Genomic DNA, 23,170 nt, shown 5'->3' with positions numbered 1-23,170 from the left:
GGTATAGGCCTATAAACAGCCCCCCTAGGTGTGCCTGTCTCTTATGGTTGAGGCTGTAGGGGTGAAATAGACCCCAGTCTCCCATAGAACTCCCAGGCTTATTAGGAAGAGGAAATTCCCGCCTAATAAATTTTTGGTCAGACCAATTGCTCTCAAAACTCTGTCTCCTGATAAGATGTTGTCAATGACAGCGGTGCCTGAAATTTCATTAACAATTTTAATTTCACCCTGGTTCTGTGGTCCTGTGATCTCGCCTTGCCTCCATTTGCCTTGTGATATTCTATTACCTTGTAAAGTACTTTATGTGTGTGACCCACACCTATTTGCACACTCCCTCCTCTTTTGAAAATCTTTAATAAAAACTTGCTGGTTTTTGCAGCTTATGGGGCATTGCAGAACCTACTGACATGTGATGTCTCCCCCAGAAGATCAGCTTTAACATTTCTCTCTTTTGTATTCTGTCCCTTTATTTCTCAAGTAGGCCAACGCTTAAAGAAAATAGAAAACAACCTACATGACTATCGGGGTAGGGTCCCCAATAACTGCACTTCTCCAATGGTCTTAGCAAATGGCACACCAGGAGATTATACCCCACACCTGGCTTAGGGGGTCCTACACCCACAGAGCCTCACTCATTGCTAGCACAGCAGTCTGAGATCAAAGTGCAAGGTGGCAGCCAGGCTGCAGGAGGGGCGCCTGCCATTGCCAAGGCTTGAGTAGGTAAACAAAGCATCCAGGAAGCTCAAACTGGGTGGAGCTCACTGCTGCTCAAAGAGGCCTGCCTGAGTCTGTAGACTCCACCCCTGGAGGCAGGGCACAACCAAAAAAAAGGCAGCAGAAACCTCTGCAGACTTAAATGTCCCTGTCTGACAGTTTTGAAGAGGGTAGTGGTTCTCCCAGCATGCAGCTGGAGATCTGAGAATGGACAGACTGCCTCCCCAAGTGGTACCCTGACCCCTGAGTAGCCTAACTGGGAGACACCCCCCAATAGGAGCAGACTGACACCCTGCATGGCTGGGTACTCCTCTGAGACAAAACTTCCAGAGGAACAATCAGGCAGCACATTTGCTGTTCAACAATATCCGCTGTTCTGCAGCCTCTGTGCTGATACCCAGACAAACAGTGTCTGGAGTGGACCTCCAGCAAACTCCAACAGACATGCAGCTGAGGGTCCTGACTGTTAGAAGGAAAACTAACAAGCAGAAAGGACATCCACATCAAAACCCCGTCTGTACATCACCATCATCAAAGACCAAAGGTAGATAAAACCACAAAGATGGGGAAAAAACAGAGCAGAAAAACTGGAAACTCTAAAAATCAGAGCACCTCTCCTCCATAGGAACACAGCTTATCAACAGCAACAGAACAAAGCTGGATGGAGAATGACTTTGACGAGTTGAGAGAAGAAGGCTTCAGATGATCAAACTACTCTGAGCTAAAGGAGGAAGGTCAAACCCATGGTAAAGAAGTTAAAAACCTTGAAAAAAAATTATATGAATGGCTAACGAGAGCACCCAATGCAAAGAAGTCCTTAAAAGACCTGATGGAGCTGAAAACAAAGGCATGAGAACTTTGTGACAAATGCACAAGCCTAAGTAGCTGATTCGATCAACTGGAAGAAAGGGTATCAGTGATGGAACATCAAATGAATGAAATGAATTGAGAAGAGAAGTTTAGAGAAAAAAGAATACAAAGAAATGAACAAAGTCTCCAAGAAATATGCGACTATGTGAAAAGACCAAATCTACATCTGATTGGTGTACCTGAAAGTAATGGAGAGAATAGAACCAAGTTAGAAAACACTCTGCAGGATATTATCCAGGAGAACTTCTCCAATCTAGCAAGGCAGGCCAATATTCAAATTCAGGAAATACAGAGAACGCCACAAAGATAATCCTTGAGAAAAGCAACTCCAAGACACATAATTATCAGATTCACCAAAGTTGAAATGAAGAAAAGAAGGTTAAGGGTACCCAGAGAGAAAGGATGGCTTACCCACAAAGGGAAGCCCATCAGACAAACAGCTGATCTCTCAGCAGAAACTCTACAAGCCAGAAAATAGTGGCGGCCAATATTCAACATTCTTACAGAAAAGAATTTTCAATGCAGAATTTCATATCCAGCCAAATTAAGCTTCATAAGTGAATGAGGAAAAAAATCCTTTACAGACAAGCAAACGCTGAGAGATTTTGTCACCACCAGGCCTACCCTAAAAGAGCTCCTGAAGGAAGCACTAAACATGGAAAGGAACAACCCGTAACAGCCATGACAAAAACATGCCAAATTGTAAAGACCATCCAGGCTAGGAAGAAACTACATCAACTAATGAGCAAAATAACTAGCTAACATCAATAATGACAGGATCAAATTCACACATAACAATATTAACCTTAAATGTAAATGCACTAAATGCTCCAATTAAAAGACACAGACTGGCAAATTGGATAAAGAATCAAGACCCATCAGTGCGCGGTATTCAGGAAACCTAGCTCATGTGCACAGACACACATAGGCTCAAAATAAAGGGATGGAGGAAGATCTAATAAGCAAATGAAAAACAAAAAAAGGCAGAGGTTGCAATCCTAGTCTCTGATAAAACAGACTTTAAACCAACAAAGATCAAAAGAGACAAAGAAGGTCATTATGTAATGGTAAAGGGAGCAATTCAACAAGAAGAGCTAACTATTCTAAATATATATTCACCCAATACAGGAGCACACAGATTCATAAAGCAAGTCCTTAGAGACTACAAAGATACTTAGACTCCCAGACAATAATAATGGGAGACTTTAACACTCCACTGTCAACATTAGACAGATCAACAAGACAGAAAGTTAAAAAGGGTATCCAGGAATTGAACTCAACTCTGCGCCAAGCAGACCTAATAGACATCTACAGAACTCTCCAATGCAAATCAACAGAATATACATCCTTTTCAGCACCACACCACACTTATTCCAAAATTGACCACATAGTGGGAAGTAAAGCACTCCTCAGCAAAAGTAAAAGAACAGAAATTATAACAAACTGTCTCTCAGATCACCGTGCAATCAAACTAGAACTCAGGATTAAGAAACTCACTCAAAACCATTCAACTACATGGAAACTGAACAGCCTGCTCCTGAATGACTACAGAGTACATAATGAAATTAAGGCAGAAATAAAAATGTTCTTTGAAACCAACGAGAACAAAGACACAACATACCAGAATCTCTGGGACACATTCAAAACAGTGTGTAGAGGGAAATTTATAGCACTAAATGCCCATAAGAGAAAGCAGGAAAGATCTAAAATTGACACCCTAACATCACAATTAAAAGAACTAGAAAGCAAGAGCAAACACATTCAAAAGCTAGCCAAAGGCAAGAAATGACTAAGATTACAGCAGAACTGAAGGAAATAAGGACACAAAAACCCTTCAAAAAACCAATGAATCCAGGAGCTGGTTTTTTGAAATGATCAACAAAATTGATAGACCACTAGCAAGACTAATAAAGAAAAGAGAGAAAAATCAAATAGATGCAATAAAAAATGATAAAGGGGATATCACCATCAATGTCACAGAAATACAAACTACCATCAGAGAATACTATAATCACCTCTATGCAAATAAACTAGAAAATCTAGAAGAAATGGATAAATTCCTCTACACATATATCCTCTCAAGACTAAACCAGGAAGAAGTTGAATCTCTGAATAGACCAATAACAGGCTCTGAAATTGAGGCAATAATTAATAGCTTACCAACCAAAAAAAGTCCAGGACCAGATGGATTCACCGCCAAATTCTACCAGAGGTATGAGGAGGAGCTGGTACTATTTCTTCTGAAACTATTCCAATCAATAGAAAAAGAGGGAATCCTCCCTAACTCATGTTTTGAGGTCATCAGCATCCTGATAACAAAGCCTGGCAGAGACACAACCAAAAAAGAGAATTTTAGACCAATATCCCTGATGAACATTGATGCAAAAATCCTCAATAAAATACTGGCAAACCAAATCCAGCAGCACATCAAAAAGCTTATACACCATGATCAAGTGGGCTTCATCCCTGGGATGCAAGGCTGGTTCATCACACACAAATCAAAAAATGAAACCCAGCATAAAAACAGAATCGATGACAAAAACCACATAATCATGATGCAGAAAAGGCCTTTGACAAAATTAAACAACCTTCATGCTAAAAACTCTCAATAAATTAGGTAGTGATCGGTCATATCTCAAAATAATGAGAGCTATCTATGACAAACCCACAGCCAATAGCATACTGAATGGGCAAAAACTGGAAGCATTCGCTTTGAAAACTGGCACAAGACAGGGATGCCCTCTCTCACCGCTCCTGTTCAACATAGTGTTGGAAGTTCTGGCCAGGGCAATCAGGCAGGAGAAGGAAATAAAGGGTATTCAATTAGGAAAAGAGGAAGTCAAATTGTCCCTGTTTGCAGATGACATGATTGTACATCTAGAAAACCCGATTGTCTCAGCCCAAAATCTCCTTAAGCTGATAGGCAACTTCAGCAAAGTGTTGGGATACAAAATCAATAAGCAAAAATCACAAGCATTCTTATACACCAATAAGAGACAAACACAGAGCCAAATAATGAGTGAACTCCCATTCACAATTGCTTCAAAAAGAATAAAATAGCTAGGAATCCAACTTACAAAGGACATGAAGGACCTCTTCAAGGAGAACTGTAAACCACTGCTCAATGCAATGAAAGAGGATACAAACAAATGGAAGAACATTACATGCTCATACGTAGGAAGAATCAATATCGTGAAAATGGTCATAGTTCCCAAGGTAATTTTTAGATTCAATGCCATCCCCATCAAGCTACCAATGACTTTCTTCACAGAATTCGAAAAAGCTACTTTAAAGTTTATATGGAATCAAAAAAGAGCCCGCATTTCCCAGTCAATTCTAAGCCAAAACAACAAAGCTGGAGGCATCACCCTACCTGACTTCAAACTATACTACAAGGCTACAGTAACCAAAACAGCATGGTACTGGTACCACAACAGAGATGTAGATCAACGGAACAGAACAGAGCCCTCAGAAATAATGCCACATATCTACAACCATCTGATCTTTGACAAATCTGACAAAAACAAGAAATGGGGAACAATTCCGTATTTAATAAATGGTGCTGGGAAAACTGGCTAGCCATATGTAGAAAGCTGAAACTGGATCCCTTCCTTACACCTTACACAAAAATTAATTCAAGATGGATTAAAGACTTACATGTTAGACCTAGAATCATAAAAACCTTAGGAGAAAACCTAGGCAGTACCATTCAGGACATAGGCATGGGCAAGGACTTCATGTCTAAAACACCAAAAGCAATGGCAACAAAAGCCAAAATTGACAAATGGGATTTAATTAAACTAAAGAGCTTCTGCACAGCAAAAGAACCACCATCAGGGTGAACAGGCAACCTACAGAATGGGAGAAAAATTTTGCAATCTGCTCATCTGACAAAGGGCTAATATCCAGAATCTACAATGAACTCAAACAAATTTACAAGAAAAAAACAAACAACCCCATCAAAAAATGGGCAAAGGATATGAGCAGACACTTCTCAAAAGAAGACATTTATGCAGCCAAAAGACACATGAAAAAATGCTCATCATCACTGGCCATCATAGAAATGCAAATCAAAACCACAATGAGATACCATCTCACACCAGTTAGAATGGTGATCATTAAAAAGTCAGGAAACAACAAGTGCTGGAGAGGATGTGGAGAAATAGGAACACTTCTACATTGTTGCTGGGATTGTAAACTAGTTCAACCATATGGAAATCAGTGTGGCGATTCCTCAAAGATCCAGAACTAGAAATACCATTTTACCCAGCAATCCCATTACTGGGTATATACCCAAAGGACTATAAATCATGCTGCTATAAAGACACATGCACACCTATTTTTATTGCTGCACTATACACAATAGCAGACTTGGAACCAAGCCAAATGTCCAACAATGATAGATTGGATTAAGAAAATGTGGCCCATATGCAGCCATAAAAAATGATGAGTTCATGTCCTTTGTAGGGACATGGATGAAGCTGGAAAACATCATTCTCAGCAAACTATCACAAGGACAAAAAATCAAACATTGCATGTTCTCACTCATAGGTGGAAATTGAACAAAGAGAACAGATGGACACAGGAAGGGGAACATCACATACTTCATTCTTTGTTGGGTGGGGGAGGGGGAGGAATAGCATTAGGAGATATACCTAATGTCAAATGACAAGTTAATGCGTGCAGCACAACAACGTGACACGTATACATATGAACAAACCTGCACGTTATGCACATGTACCCTAAAACTTAAAGTATAATATTAAAAAATATATATATATGAAGTCTGACTCTAGGCTTCCTCTTAAGATAATCATATAAAGTTTATTTTCAAATCATATAGGGAGGAAAAGAAAAAGCATATGTTTTTAATGGAAGTAAGTAAACACAGTGTTACATATAAACTCAGTAATATGTTTGGATGCCAATATAGTGAAGACTGAATGAGTACAGCCCTTTTGGGAAACTTCCTTGGAAGTCTTCAGGCTTCAAGACAAAGGAATTCTTTGCAAGGGCAGAAACCACCTATCTTCATGTTGTCACAAAAGAGGGTGTGGCCTGGTCTTCACAGGTTATTAGAGATTGAATACCGCCTCCTCCTAAATTAAGTTATGCTGAAGTCCAACCCCAGTACCTCAGTATGTGAGCATATTTGGAAATAGGGTACTGCAGATATGATTATTTATATTAAGAGGACGTCATACTGGAGTAGGTGAGCTTCTGATGCACGTTGGAGATGCTTGTATATGAGGACAGCCATATGGAGACAGAGAAACACAGGGATGCCATAAGATGACAAAGGCACAGAGTGGAGTTGTGCACCTGCAACTCAGGAATGCCAAAGATTATACTCAAATATCAGCAGCTAGGAAGCAGCAAAGAAATACTCCCCCAGCGCTTTTGGAGAGAACTTGGCCCTGGGAGCACCTTTGTTGCTGACACCTTTGTTCTGGACTTACAAGCTGTAAAATAATAAATTCTGTTTTCATATGACACACAGTTTTTCATGCTTTTGGTTTGTTTGTTTTAAAGACAGGTTTCACTATGTCACCCAGATTGGAGTGTAGTAGTGCAAACATGGCTCACTGCAGTGCTCCCACCTCAGCCTTCTGAGAAGCTGAGACTTCTCAGCTTTTTGCATATGCTACCATGCCCTGTTAATATTTGTCATTTGTTTTTTAGAGACAGACTCTCACTATGGTGCCCAGAGTGGTCTTAAACTCTTGACCTCCTTAGGCAATCCTCCAGCCTTGGCCTCCCAAAGTGCTGGAGTTACAGGTATAAGCCACTCTGCCTAGCATAGACATACAGATTTTGGCACTCTGGTAACAGCAGCCCAAGCAAACTAATAAACAAAGTTTACTTAGAAAAAATTATTAATTTGATTTAAATCATTTCTTCATGCAGGAAAGAACCTTTCAGTGATAGACAAGCATCTCCATCAAATGTTGGTCCCTCCTCTGTTCTCCTCTTGGTAGCCATTCTCAGACCAAATCTACAGTCTGATTTTTGAAAGTTGGTATCCAGATGATACATTTACCACTTCCAAAGCATGCTAACATGCCAAAAAAAAAAAAAAAAAAAAAAACAAACAAAAAAAAACAATGTCCTCTGATCTTCTCAGAATTACTGTGCACAGCTCTTGCATGGCAGGGCCACTGCAGTCTGAGAGCCCCCATGGGAAGATTTTACCCTCCCTGGGTGACATGCACATGTTGCTCTTTCATTCAGTTTAAAGAAACTCAGGGTGGATGATGGTGGCACACACAGGTAGAAGAGAATGATACTCCATTGATTTCCATAGTTACATTATTAGACAGGAGAAAATTAAAAGATGCCACAATATTTGGAGCTATTTAGGATGCTTTCGGTTCTTTTCTCCCATGGTTTGAAGAGAATCCACTCAATAGAATATTGGCAGACTCTGTTGTATGTGTGCTTTTTGTATATTTTATATTTTCTACTATATTTAGGCCAATAAATGAGCTTTCCTGTGACATAGGTGTGTGTATGTGTTTATATATGCATGCCATATAACAATATAATACAAATATCATATATTTTCCTTTGCTTGCTCTCTCTATTTATACAGCAAAGGAAATACAAATATATATGTGTATGTACATAAATTTGTACTTGTATATATTGTATATATATTTGTAGTTGTGTTTGTATTTCTATATTATATATGTTGTATATGCATATATAGTATATATTAGTATTTGTATATGTATATACACAGAAATATACTGGTGTTTATGTGTATATATAGAGAGAAATGCAAATATATATGTTATATATATTATACATATGGGAATAGTTCTTTTTCTTCTATATATGTTAAATATATAAAGGGAATATTTATTTATATTTCTCTATAAATATTATGACAATTGTTTGTATTCATATGGTCAGGCAATCTAAACAATTCCCTAAGTGGTAGCTCAGGTGATGCAGCAAAATCCTGTTTCTAACAAAATAAATTTTAAAATTAGCTGGGTATGGTGGCATTCACCTGTAGTCCCAGCTATTCAGAAGGGTGAGGAGAGAGGATCCGTTGAGAACAGGAGTTTCAGAACAGCTTGGGAAACATAGGAAACCCTGTCTCTACAAAAATCCATGCAAGGGCATGGTGGTGCATGTGTGTAGTCCCAGCTGCTTGAGATGCTGAGATGTGAGGATCAAATAAATCCATGAGTTCTAGGCCACAGTGAGTTATACTTGCACCATTGCACTCCAGCCTAGACAACAGAGTGAGAACATGTCTCTACAAAAAAATAAAAAAGTTAACCTTAGCCAGGCATGGCAGTCACCTGTAATCCAAGCTACTCAGGAGGCTGAAGCAGGAGAATGGTTTGAGCCTAGGAGTTCAAAGCTGTAGTATGCTATGTTGTACCACTGCACACCAGCCTGGGCAACAGTAAGAACAAAAACAAAACTGATCAGCTGTTAACAGAACGGTTATATATGTGTAAGTCCTGCACCTGCAAGTAGGAACTCTAGAATTTCTAATGGGCAATTAGAAATCTAGTAAAAATGTGGTTTGACACTAAAGTGTATTACTCCTGAAACACTTTGGTAATAAAGAAAATCAGTTCTCACGGATGCTGGGGGAGAAGCTGCCTGTTATTGCTGTGTGTGTAAGCGTGTGTCTGTATGTGTATATGTGTGCATGCATGTGTGCTCCTGCACATGCCGGTAGAAGCAATACTTATACCGAGGAACCAAACAAGCGAAGAGGACAGTGATACCCCAACACGAAGATGAACGTACCCAGTTTTGGCGAAGTTCGTCCAGTAGGTCATGACCACCGCACTGAGCATGACGTCGTTCTTGGAGAAATTACAACTGAAGAGCTCGGTGGGACCAATCATGGGGATGCCAAAGACATAGGGGACCTCATCGCCATGGGCCGAATCTGCCCAGCTGGGCTTCATTTCGCTTTGGCAGTGATGATAGAAGGCATAGAAGTAGGTGGGGGAGCCGTACTGCGCGTGCAGATCGGCGGTGGCCACGGCGGGGGCCACCCACTGATGGTCAGTAAAGAGAGCCACCAGGGTTTTCCGCCGCGTCTCCGGGTTTTCCTTATCGGCCCAGTCTGTGTACATGAACTTGATAGTCTCCCGCAAAGTGTCTTTCCCTTCAGGGTAGCCGTAAAGGTTTTCCACGAAGTTGGACACCGAGAAGTCAAAGTCGTTGGGCGTCACACCATCCTCGTTATCCACGATGCCATCCACGAACTTCAGGCCTTCCCCTTGGTTGACGCCCAGCATGATATCGTAGTTGAGGAACTCGCCTTGTTCCATCAGGATCTGGGGGTCGTCTGGGATGACGTCGCCGTCAATCACCGGCCCGAAGGCTATGTGGTAGGTGGCCGGGGTGATGGTCTGCTGGATGAGCTCCTTGTAGTTCTTGTTCCGCAGGCATTCTACCATGTCCGTAGTGTCCAGCATGTTGCAGCCTACCTTGTCTGCCAATATCCGAGTGTACTTCGCCGGCTGGTAGTTCACTGCCCAGCTGGACAGGGCGGTGCCACTCTGAATGATGGCCTTCTGGAAGAGACCTGCAGGTGCAAAATTGTGGACATGCAAATGAAAACCCACAGGACAGAAACAGCTTTTACTGAGCAATGAAGGCTGTGACTGTCTCGCAAGCATTTGAATTTCTGGATGTAGTAGCATTCAGCTCTGTCAGAGGGCTCTTTTACACATTTTCATTTTGATTTCCTCCCCCTGAACATTCATTTTAGGGAATGTTATCCTACACACACACACACACACACGCACGCACACAGAGTTTAAGGAAGTGAAACCACATTGAGGCTTTTTGTGCACTGGTAAAATACATGTGATTTCTTTTTTTCTTACACAATTTAGGGTCATTTTTCTTCTTTGCCTCCAGATGCCATATATAAAAACTGCAACAGCAACTGCATTCTCCATTTCCAAGGGGGAAAATAAACAAACAAAAAAACAGGCCTTAAACTAGTAAAAGGTCAAAGCCTATCTTGTCTCACAAATCCAGGTGTCTCTTCATTATGGGAAAAAATAAATCCAGTTGAATGAATTTCAGAGTGCTAGTTTAGGAATGCATTTCTACCAAGTCTAATGAAGGTATTAGGGTTTGGGAATTAAAGTAAGTGCATTAGCTTAGCTATGCCTAATCCTCAACTGGGTACCCAAATAACAAGTATTTTTTAAGTCATTTTCTTCAAAACTATATCCACCGGTATCTCAGAGATTTTGTTTGTTTGTTTGTTTTTTGTTGTTTGTTTGTTTGTTTTGCCACATAGGAAAAATTCTCCACTTGGTGAGAAACTTGAAAAAGCATGGGCAATTTTAGGAGTAAAATTCTGTGTAGCTTAAAATTCCCCATCAGCTCAGTCTACTACATGAATGTCCAGAAGTATAAAATCTGTATTTTTAATCATAACAGGACAAGAGATGGCAGGCTATAAAAATCATAGCATTCCATTTATGATCACTTCCTGCCATTTCTGTAAATCCCAGCCTGAGTCAGGCACTAAAGAATAATACATTCAGCTGTAAGTGCAGATGTCCTGTCAATTTTTAATGTCATGGAAGTAATCAAATACGAGGAAAATATGATTGTCATCAGGAATATGTGATTTTTAAAGACTAAAGGGATTGCACAAAGATGACACACAGGATGGCAACATGAAACCAATATGGTTTTAACCGTTAAGTCATCAAAACCGTCTTGGAAACATTTCTGTCAGAAATATGCAAGTATTGACTTGAGCACATGGCTCTGAAGATTATTTTAAAATGTCCAAAAGAAAATAAATGTCAATATGTAATCTGTTGGATACTTTCATTAGTTAAAACATTCAGAATTAGAAAAAAATGCTCTGAGATGTTCCTTTCCTATCCTTCTTGTAACTACTAGCAATAATCTAGGTAGCAGCATGTGTGTGTGTGTGTGTGTAAATATATATATATATATTTACACACACACACACATATATAAGTAACACATATAAAACAGTTATTTGTATGTTAGGGAAGTAATATAACTCCCGATGACACTAAAAAACTTGGATAATGAAAAAAATCACCCATAAGTCAAACATTAAAGCACAACTCACCTTAGCATAATGAATATGTTAGGAATTAACATAATTCTTTCTTACATCATTCTCTCCCATTCAAACATTGTTTTGAATAGCTGAGCCCAATATTTATATACCTGTCTACACTGTGTTTTTCCAACTGTTGAATATCTTAGGTAAATTATTATTCTTTGAGTTAATGCATACAGTTTCTAATAACTTTTATCTCCTTTTGATCTTGTAGCTTTTCCATTTCATTCTTTGCTATGATAATAATACTGGGGTGAATACCTTCATAAAACAATCTCTTTCCACATGTACTTTGCCTTCATTAGACTAGAATTGCTAAGGCCAACAATTTGGGTATTTTTATCTTTATTTCAGACAGGGTGTCTCTCTGCTACCCAGGCTGGAGTGCAGTGGCATCATCTTGGCTTGCTGCAGCCTCTGCCATCCAGGCCCAACTGATCCTCCCACCTCAACCTCCCAAGTAGCTGGGACTACAGGTGTGCACCATCACACCTGGCTAATTTTTGTAATATTTTGTAGAGATGAGGTTTTGCTTTCTTGCCCAGGCTGTTCTTGAATTCCTGGACTCAAGCAATCCTCACACCTCAGCCTCCCAAAGTAATGGGATGATAGGCAGGAGCCACAGTGCCAAGCTCACATTTTTCATAATTCGTGATAATGCTGATGGGCTGTTTAGAAGCACTGCCTTGCAGAAGTGACCAACAAAAAGGTATTTTTGCAGCAAATAATAACTTCCAACCTGTTGACTTAAATAATCAACACTTTCCTCTAATTAGAGTGGCTTATATGTGTTTCATTACTCCTGAAGTTGGTACTGACTGCTTTCTAAGTCTGCAACAGTCATATCAACTGAGAAATGTGAATATCTATGTATTTTCAAAAATGCCATAGAAATCTCTATGCCAAATGGTTCATGAGATTATTCACTGTTGCTGTTTTTAAAATAAAGTTACTACAAATATAAGCCTTTCCGCTTCCCTGTTATTAGCACTAGTTTGAGGTCAAAGGTCATTTGGTCTCCTGGGAAAAACATTATGAACTACGAACTCAAGAAATTCAGAGTTTGGAGGATTTTAGGAAATCCTTATCTGTCCTATCTTGCTAAAGCAGACACGGAGGAGCATAGTGATCTAGAAACTTGTTCAAATGGTGCAGGAAGTGAAGAAAGTCCTGCAGTTACTTTAAAGAAAGGTATTTTTAAATTTCATTTCTTTAGGTTTAGACAGGGTCTCTCTTTGCCACCCAGGTTGGAGTGCAGTGACACCTTCATAGCTCACTGCAGCCTTGACTTCCCTGGCTCAAGTGATCCTCCCTCCTCAGCCTCCCAAGCAACTGAGACCACAGGCATGCACCACCAGCTCCAGCTGGTTTTTATTTATTTATTTTTGTATAAATGTGGTCTCACTAAGTTGCCCAGGCTGTTCTCAAACTCCTGGGCTCAAGCCATACTCCCCGCTCAGCTTCCCAAACTGCTGGGATAACAGGCATAAGCCACCTTACCCAGCTGATAACTTTAATAAATAACAATTCCAGAGGCTGAGGCGGGCAAATCACTTCAGGTCAGGAAGGTTGAGACCAGCCTGGCCAATATGGTAAAACACTGTCTCTACTAAAAATACAAAAATTAGCTGGGCATGGTGATGGGCAATTTTAAGCCCAGCTACTTGGGAAGCTGAGGCGGGACAGTCACTTTAAAACTGGGAGAGAGAGGTTGACATGAGCCAAGATCATGCCACTGCACTCCTGCCTGAGAGACAGAGTGAGACTCCATTTCACTAAAAAAAAAAAAAGAAAGACAAATTCCATTAAGATTTTGAGTACTTCAGATGTAAACGGTCCAGTCACTGTGGTGCCATTCTGAGGCCTACCAATGACACAGAACATATTACAATGCTGTGTTGATGACTGAGATGGCTATTATAAATATTCATTTGTATCTGGCCAGGTAACAGAGGGCTGGATCTGTTCTACAGATTTTCCTGCTTTCTCCTTTTAGGCCACAGCCAAGAATTTGTGATCCGGCTTCCAGAACCAATTGCCTCAAATTCCTGTGAACTCCACTTTGAAGTCTCATCTGATACTGCAGAGAGCCTCCCTCATGTATTAGCAGCAGGGTATTGCATTGAGTGAGCCTAAGGTGCTCTGACAGGGCTCAGGGGTGTGGCTGTCTATGCTGACCACCACTTAGGCAGCGTGAGTAACTACTTCTTAGAGGTCCAAGTGCACATCTGGTTGGGTATGGTTGCCTATGCTAACTACCTTGTACAAGTGCATGTCTGATTGAGGTAACATGATGTGCATGTGTTTCTGCGGTTTCCCCTTTCTCTGTTTTGCCAACAGCAGCTTTTTCCAAGTTATTAGCAGGGCCCCAGGGAGGGTTTGGAGCTCTCATGGGGACAAGTAGAGGACCTCATGCTGACTGGCCCAGCAAGGAGGTTCTTCCTAAAAGTGAGTGTGAGAGAGAGATATATAAAGCAAACTGTGGACACTTCCAAGTGCCTCCTGCTGAACTGACCAGTAAGGTGGTCCTTTGCTGAAAGTCATATTTGCAGGAGAGGAAGAAAGAGAGAGAGACAGAGGGAGAAAAAGGGAGACACAGAGAAAGAAATAAAGGGAGAGAGACAGAGTGTGAAGTGGGTGAAGTGAGAGAGGAAGAGAGACAGTGAGGAAGAGATTGGGGAACCGGAAAGGGAGAGAGAGGAAGAGGGACAAAGAGAGAAGGGGAGAAAGGGAGAAAGAGGTGAGAGGATAGTGTGAGGGAGAGGGAGATCAAGGAGAGGCAGTGGAAGGAGGGAAGAGAGGAAGGTCAAGAGACAGAGGAAAACACAGAGAGGGACAGAGAGAAAGTGAGAGGACCTAGAGAGGGAGAGACAGGAAGAGAGAGGAAAAGAGGAGAATGAAAGGGGAAGACTGAGAGAGGGAGGGAGACAGAGTCAGGGAGAGAGACACTATTCCTATGGGTAGAATCTACTTCTCTATGAAGGCACCAGCCATGTTCCTAATGTTTCTGGAAGATTTAAAGAATTAATGTGAAGTAGAGAAGTGACTTTTATAAAAACATGTGGCTGAAAGCCCAGTTGATTACAAAATCTATAAATCTACAATATTGACATACTATTTCTCTTCCTTGTTGACGTATTGTCTCTCTTCCATATTACTCTTACCAAATTGTAGCTAGAAGATAATAAAATTTCAAGTGGTCAAATACAGTGAGAATGTCAGAAGAAACAATAGTGTCTGCCTTTCTAAAGCAGTTATTTTGTCCCAATCATTGTAACTGACACCTAATTGTCACACATTTAAATTAGGAGATATTGCCGACCAAGCATAGTGGCTCAATTCTGTCATCTCAGCAGTCAGAGAGACCAAAGGAGGAGGATCACTTGAGGCTAGGAGTTTGAGACCAGCCTAAGCAAACAGTAATACCACTTCTCTATAAAAATTAAAATTAAAATTTAACCATTAGTCCCAGGTATTCAGCAGGTTGAGATGGGAGAAGGCTTAAGCTCAAGAGTTGGACGCTGCAGTGAGCTCTGATCATGCCACTGTACTCCAGCCTGAGTGACAGAGCAAATGGAAAAAAAGCTGAGTTAAAATATATGAAGGTGGGTTCATTTTGTCTTTTGGGCATTTTCTGTTGCAATTTCCATGGTGACTTCCGGCAACCTGGACATGAATCTCAGCTATGAACTCTGACTGTTCATTTCTTGATTCAGAGCATTTGCCCACCCACCCTGGGGACACCATTATTACCTTCTGAGTAGTGGGACAGGGTCAACAGGCTGACACAGGAGGCCCCAGCCCCCGAGCCAAAGATGGTCACTCTCTTCGGGTCCCCGCCAAAGGCTCCCACATTCTCCTCAATCCACCGCAGTGCTTGAATCTGATCCAGGAGACCATAGTTGCCTTTTGCTGCCTGGTCTCCGGTACTTAAAAACCCTACAGAAGAACACAGGACATTTTTGTTCGTCAAAAAAAAAAAAAAAAAAATACTTACACATCCCTGCCATTTGAAAAGTTATCTCATAGCTTGCTTTCTTCATTCTCTCTCTCCACAACCCTCTCCCCCACAGATTAGAGGAAAAACTGGAGAAAATTTTTTGTTGCAGAAATAATTACATAGATAACAGTTATTGTTTAGGTTGACATTATGATACCATGTCATCTTTAGGTATATATGGCTAATGTAGAAGGCAAAATAAATCTAAAATGTTAGTGGAAATTATAGGAAATTAGAGAAAAAACTGGAGAACAATTTTTTGGCAGAAATAATTATGCAAATAATGATTATTGTTTACATTCACATTATAATACCAGGTCATCTTTGGGTATACATGTGGCTAATGTAGAAGGAAAAATGAATCTAGAGTGTTAGTGGAAATTATAGGAAATTAGAGAAAAAACTAGAGAAAAATTTTTGTGGCAGAAATAATTACATTATGATACCTTGTCATCTTTGGGTATATATGTGGCTAATAGAAGACAAAATGAATCTAAAATATTAATAACATGAAGCAATCCCAGAAGTCATTGTAAATTTTACAAGGTTCAAGGTACCATTTCAGTGAACATTTTTTTTAAACACAACAGACTCCTATAATAAATTACGTACTAAATATCCCTTCAAATGAGTTAATGACATAGATCTTCAAAACAAGAAATTGTATGTAAGGGACAAATATTTGGGGGTATTTGGGGAAGGCTTTTTGTTGTTGTTGTTGTTTACCATTTTCACGTCCTTAGTTGAGCATTTCTCCCGAGCAAAGTCTGATGCCTTTTATGAACAACAGTGTCACATAAGGGAGGGGCTTGTTTGTATGAGGACAGACTACTTTAAGCCCTAAAATAACGTAAATCCAAACCAACGCCTTCAAACCATATTCCTAATCAAAGTTGACAGCATTCCAATGAGCGATTGAGTGTTGGCTTCTACTTTTAAAACAAAAAGAGTAGAGCATGAGGCTGCATAACAGTAGTTAACCAAGTTTTCTTCCATTAGGTTTCGTGAACAACTGGAAAAATGCTCTGAGCTGGAAAGGAGGAAATGGCCAGGCTTCAAAGAAAGTCATAAGATTTTTTTTTCCTACAATGACAATAAATTCCAAGCATAAATCTGGAGTCACTAGTGCCTGCAGCTTTAAAGAGAGGCAGTATTGCAACTGCAAGGTTGGTCTTACTTAAGACACATCCTACCAATGTGATTTCTTTAAAGTTCAGAGAAACTTCATGTGAGATTAGCTGTGATTAGTGGGTATGTTCAGACATTATGCAAGCCCCCCACAATTTAATTAGTGATTATTAATTAGTGCTTCATGCCAAAAATATTCTGGAACATCTGTCTCCATCATTAAATCTTTGACACGGTTTGTTCATAAAGAGCATCAGGCTTTGCCTCGGAGAAAAAAATTCTTTCATTCAGGTTACATATGACAATGATGAATAATGCCAGTGTGGATGCCATCTAATACCACAGGACAATGCTTTCTTCCCCTATTAAAGAGAGAGGTAATTAATTTTTAAGGCATGAGTAATTTTCTAACAGAATGATTCTGTCTTCAGCACATCTTTTCTTAACTCACTGTTCTCTCTTTCTCAATTCTGCAGAATTATCTATTGGCTTATTTTGTTTCTGCAGAGGTGCACGAAGATTTTCAATATGCCATGATTCACTGGCCTTTCTTCCACCACAATCCCTTCTTCCCTCACAAAACAAGAGTGTTGTAACCTTTCCAATTGCAGGCTAATGAATATCCCTTGCTTTCAGAAATCTTAGTTCTTCAAACAGCATCCTACTGGATGGATTGATCTTTGAGGTTTGGAATTTCCTCCAGAAATTCTGTAAGCTGGCCAAGGGAAATGGCAATGCTTGCATCTCTGAAGTTTAACAAATGAATATGGTGTTTTGAAGCTGGTATTTTCATAGTTCCTGCATTGTAATTTTCATTTACTGCAACATCCAGGGATTATTAATTTTCTTTTTAAATTTAAACTATCAACAAGTGGGAGTGCCTGTTTCAGGTACAAAATGAATCAAACAATTTTACGCTCTTTACAAGACTATAGTCCTTTCATCTTGAAACCACCTTTGCAAAACATGTAACTGTGAGAAAATTATGACAGTGAAAGAGATCTGACCTAACCAACACCATCTTGCCTTTCACCACCATACTACAATGATCATTGCTGAGCATACGGGAAGCTAACTTTGGGAGAAATTGGACTTATAGTTTAAATGATAATAGCCCTTCTTAAAACTAAACCACCTTTGTAAAACTAATGAAAGACCAGCAGGTTAGAAAAACGAGAGATGCCTGAATTCTGCTAAGATATTAGCTTAGTTAAATTATTACCGACCATTATCTGAGAGGTGAAGCTAGGTGGACATCCTGGGTTAAGTGGGGACTTGGAGAACTTTTCTATCTTACAAGAGAATTGTAAAACACACCAATATGAACTCTTTTTTCTTTTTTATTATACTTTAGGTTTTAGGGTACATGTGCACAATGTGCAGGTTTGTTACATATGTATCCATGTGCCTTGTTGGTTTGCTGCACCCATTAACTCATCATTTAGCATTAGGTCTATCTCCTAATGCTGTCCCTCCCCCCTCAACCCAGAGTGTGATGTTCCCCTTCCTGTGTCCATGAGTTCTCATTGTTCAATTCCCACCTGTGAGTGAGAACATGCGGTGTTTGGTTTTTTCTCCTTGCGATAGTTTACTGAGAATGATGTTTTCCAGTTTCATCCATGTCCCTACAAAGGACATGAACTCATCATTTTTTATGGCTGCATAGTATTCCATGGTGTATATGTGCCACATTTTCTTAATCCAGTCTATTGTTGTTGGACATTTGCGTTGGTTCCAAGTCTTTGCTATTGTGAATAGTGCTGCAACAAACATACGGGTGCATGTGTCTTTATAGCAGCATGATTTATAGTCCTTTGGGTATATACCCAGTAGTGGGATGGCTGAGTCAGATGGTATTTCTAGTTCTACATCCCTGAGGAATCGCCACACTGATTTCCACAATGGTTGAACTAGTTTACAGTCCCACCAACAGTGTAAAAGTGTTCCTATTTCTCCAGATCCTCTCCAGCACCTGTTGTTTCCTGACTTTTTAATGATGGCCATTCTAACTGGGGTGAGATGGTATCTCATTGTGGTTTTGATTTGCCTATGACGGCCAGTGAGGATGAGCATCTTTTCATGTGTTTTTGGCTGCGTAAATGTAGTCTTTTGAGAAGTGTCTGCTCATGTCCTTCGCCCACTTTTTGATGGGGTTGTTTTTTTTTTTCTTGTAAATTTGTTTGAGTTCATTGTAGATTCTGGATATTAGCCCTTTGTCAGATGAGTAGGTTGCAAAAATTTTCTCCCATCCTGTAGTTTGCCTCTTCACTCTGATGGTAGTTTCTTTTGCTGTGCAGAAGCTCTTTAGTTTAATTAGATTCCATTTGTCAATTTTGGCTTTTGTTACCATTGCTTTTGGTGTTTTAGACATGAAGTCCTTGCCCATGCCTATGTCCTGAATGGTATTGCCTAGGCTTTCTTCTAGGGTTTTTATGGTTTTAGGTCTAACATGTAAGTCTTTAATCCATCTTGAATTAATTTTTGTATAAAGTGTAAGGAAGGGATCGAGTTTCAGCTTTCTACATATGGCTAGCCAGTTTTCCCAGCACCATTTATTAAATAGGGAATCCTTTCCCCATTGCTTGTTTTTGTCAGGTTTGTCAAAGATCAGATAGTTGTAGATATGCGACATTATTTCTGAGGGCTCTGTTCTGTTCCATTGATCTATGTCTCTGTTGTGGTACCAGTACCATGCTGTTTTGGTTACTGTAGCCTTGTAGTATAGTTTGAAGTCAGGTTGCGTGATGCCTCCAGCTTTGTTCTTTTGGCTTAGGATTGACTTGGTGATGAGGGCTCTTTTTTGGTTCCATATGAACTTTAAAGTAGTTTTTTCCAATTCTGAGAACTCTTTAGCTAGGATTGTAAAGTGCACTAATCAGCACTCTGTAGTTAGTAAGGGGATTGTAAAATGCATCAATCAATGCTCTGTAAAAACAGCAATCAGCACTCTGTAGCTAGCAAGAAGATTGTAAAGTGCACCAATCAGCACTCTGTAAAATGCACCAAACAGCAGGAACCTAAATGTAGCCAATTGGACCCATTGGACTCCTTTCACTTGCTATTCGGTCCTATTTTTCCTTAGAATTCGGGGACTAAATACCAGGCACCTGTCAACCAGTTAAAAGCAACTAGTGTGGCTGCTGGACTAAAGACACAGGTGTCAGGCTTTCTGGGAAAGGGCACTCTAACAACTGCTGATTTAGAGTTGGGAGCATTGGTTTGCATGGAACCAGCTTCCACTTTTCCTGCATTTCTTGGCTGAGCCAAGGGTTGACAGAGAGGAAAGTCATTCAGCTCCAGGGTCCCAACTAAAAGTTGGTTGACCCCGCAGCCATGAGCAGAACTCTCAAAGTTATGTTGCACAAGTGAGACTTGCCCATCTATCCTATCTATACTGACCCTTGCCTTCTGGGTCCTAATTCCTGTAAGACAACCCTTCCTACTGCCTCTCTTCTCTGAAGGTGGTCCTGTTTCTAAAAACCACTCCCTGTCCCTGGTGATCTTCTAGTTTCTCCTATACATGATTTCTAGTATAAATTGTGGGACTCTGTTCCTTCTTTAGGCAAACAGGCTCCCCTATCAGAAAAACATAGTTTTCACCTGAAGCTCTGTTGGTAGGGGGACGATCTGGAATTTATCAACCCTCCTCAGACTAGCAGGCCTAATAAGGGCTATTCCTGAAGCTAGGATATGGGGAGCCTCAGAAATTATATCCTTCCTATTCATATGATGAGAAGTGAGGACAAAAGGCATCACTCTTCCAACCCTGGAGATCCCTTCCCTCCCTCAGGGTATGTCCCTCCACTCCATTTTGAGGCATATCATCTTTATAGGACAAGGGTAAGGTCCCAATACCAAGAAGATAATGCTTAGGACTCTTACAGGTTTTCAAGAATGCATCGCTAAGCTCCACTAAATCTGATTTTTCTCAGTCCTCTTTGTGGTCCAGGAGGAAAGGCAAGGGTGCAGATTTTCAAGAATGTGTTGGTAAGGGCCACTAAATCTGACCTTTATTGGTCCTTCTTGTGATCTAGGAGGAAAACTAGTGTTTTTGCTGCTGCTTTGGTGAGCACGACTATTCTGAACATCAGGGTCCAGGGACTGTTCCAGGTTCTTGGGCAAGGAAAAAAAAAGCAAACCAAAACCATATTTGGTTTTTTCTTTCAGATGGGAATCACTCATGCATCAACAAGCTCACCCTTGAAATACATCCTAAGCCATTGGGAACAATTTGATCTGCAAACCCTGAAAAAGAAAGGGCTTTTTTTTTTTTCTGCATTATGGCCAGGCCTCGATATTCTCTCTCTGGTGGGAAAAATGACTACCTGTGGGAAGTATAAATTAGAACACCATACTGCACTTTGACCTGTAAGAGGGAAGGCAAATGGAGTGAAATACCTTATGTCCAAGCTTTCTTTTCTTTGAAGGATAATCCACAACTAGGCAAAGCTTGAAATTTACATTCCACAGGAAGACCTCTCTGCTTAGCTTCATATCTTACCATCTGTACAGCTCCCCTTCCTATCAGTAATAAGCCTCCTGTAGTCTCCCCCACCCAGAAAGGGAACAAGCACAGAAATCTCCAAGGGACCACAAACAACCCCGGGCTATCGCTTATGTCCCCTTCAAGCTGTCGTGGGTGGGGAATTTGGCCAAACCCAAGTACGTGTCCCCTTCTCCCTCTCCAATTTAAAGCAGATAAGCAGACCTGGGGAAGTTTTCAGATAATCCTGAATAGGTATATAGATATCCTACAGGGTCTAGGGCAAACCTTTGACTTCACTTGGAGAGATATCATGCTATTGTTAGATAAAACCCTGGCCTTTAATGAAAATAATGTGGCTTTAGCTGCAGCCCAAGTGTTTGGAGATCTGGTATCTTAGTTAAGTAAATGACAGAATACCAGAAGAAGAAATGGACAAATTCCCTACTGGTCAGCAAGCCGTACCCCATATGTATCCCCACTGGGATCTAGACTCAGATCATGGGGACTGGAGTCGCAAACATCTCTTGACCTGTGTTCTAGAAGGACTAAGGAGAATAGGAAAAAGCCTATGAATTAATCAATGATGTCCACCATAACTCAGGGAAAGGAAAATAATCTTTTTGCCTTCCTTGAGTGGCTACAAGAGGCCTTAAGAAAATATATTCCTCTGTCAATCAATTCCCTTGAGGGTCAATTGATCCTAAAACACAAGTTTATTATCCAATCAGCTGCAGATATCAGGAGAAAACTCCAAAAGTGAGCCCTGGGCCCTGAACAAAATATGGAGGCATTATTAAACCTGGCTACCTTGGTGGTCTGTAATAGGGACCAAGAGGAACAGGCCTAAAAGGAAAAGTGGGATCAGAGAAAGGCCACAGCCTTAGTCATGGCCCTCAGTCAAAAAAACCTTGGTGGTTCAGAGAGGAGAGAAAATGGAGCAGGCCAATTACTCAGTAGGGCTTGTTATTAGTGTGGCTTTCAAGGACACATTAAAAAAGATTGTCCAGTGAGAAACAAACCACCCCCTTGCTCATGTCCACTATGCCAAGGCCATCACTGGAAAACACACTGCCCCAGAGGACAAAGGTTTTTGGGAACAGCAGTCCACACCAGAGGATCCAACAGCAGGACTGAGGGTGCTCGTGGAAAGCACCTGCTCATTTTATCACCCTCACTGATCCCCAGGTACATTTAACTATTGAGGACCAGGAAATTGACTTCCTCCTGGACACGGATGTGGCCTTCTCAGTGTTAATCTCCTGCCACAGATGGTTGCCCTGAATGTCCGTTACCATCTGAGGAATCCTAGGGCAGCCTGTAACTAGGTATTTCTCCCACCTCCTCAGTTGTAATTGGGAGACTTTGCTCTTTTCACATGCCTTTCTTGTTATGCCTCAAAGTCCCACACCCTTATTAGGGAGGGACATATTAGCCAAAGCTGGAGCTATTATCTACATGAATATGGGGAAAAAGTCACTCATCTGTTGTCCCCTGCTTGAGGAGGGAATCAACCCTGAAGTCTGGGCATTGTAAGGACAGTTTGGAAGGGCAAAAAATGTTGGCCCAATCCAAATCAGGCTGAAAGACCCCACCAATTTTCATTATCAAAGGCAATATCCCTTAAGGCCTGAAGCTCATAAACAATTACAGGATATTTTTAGACATTTAAAAGCTCAAGGATTAGTAAGAAAATGCAGCAGTCCCTACAACACTCCAATTCTAGGACCACAAATACTGAATGGTTAGTGGAGACTAGTGCAAGGTCTTAGACTCATCAATGAGGCAGAAATTCATCTATATCCAGGTGCACCCAACCTGTATACCTCTACACTCTCAAAAGAGGAAGAAGAATGATTCACTGTTCTGGACC

General features: G+C 40.6%; 1 protein-coding gene across 4 annotated transcripts in view; it reads right to left on the bottom strand.

The window, feature by feature from the left end:
- LOC129476698 (neuroligin-4, X-linked-like) overlaps positions 1-23,170 on the bottom strand; it is a 336,078-nt gene that overhangs the window by 8,736 nt on the left and 304,172 nt on the right. For all 4 annotated transcript variants that reach the window (XM_063635436.1, XM_055269581.2, XM_055269583.2 and 1 more), the window contains 2 exons: positions 15,440-15,625; positions 9,358-10,147 (listed from right to left, as the gene is read on the bottom strand). In XM_063635436.1, coding sequence (XP_063491506.1) covers positions 9,358-10,147; positions 15,440-15,625 — 976 coding nt within the window. The remainder of the gene's footprint in view (positions 1-9,357; positions 10,148-15,439; positions 15,626-23,170) is intronic.

Source organism: Symphalangus syndactylus, chromosome Y (genome assembly GCF_028878055.3).
Source record: "Symphalangus syndactylus isolate Jambi chromosome Y, NHGRI_mSymSyn1-v2.1_pri, whole genome shotgun sequence".
Taxonomy (NCBI): domain Eukaryota; kingdom Metazoa; phylum Chordata; class Mammalia; order Primates; family Hylobatidae; genus Symphalangus; species Symphalangus syndactylus.
Note: the sequence above shows the minus strand (reverse complement) of the source record. Positions and strands in the feature narration are given on the sequence as shown.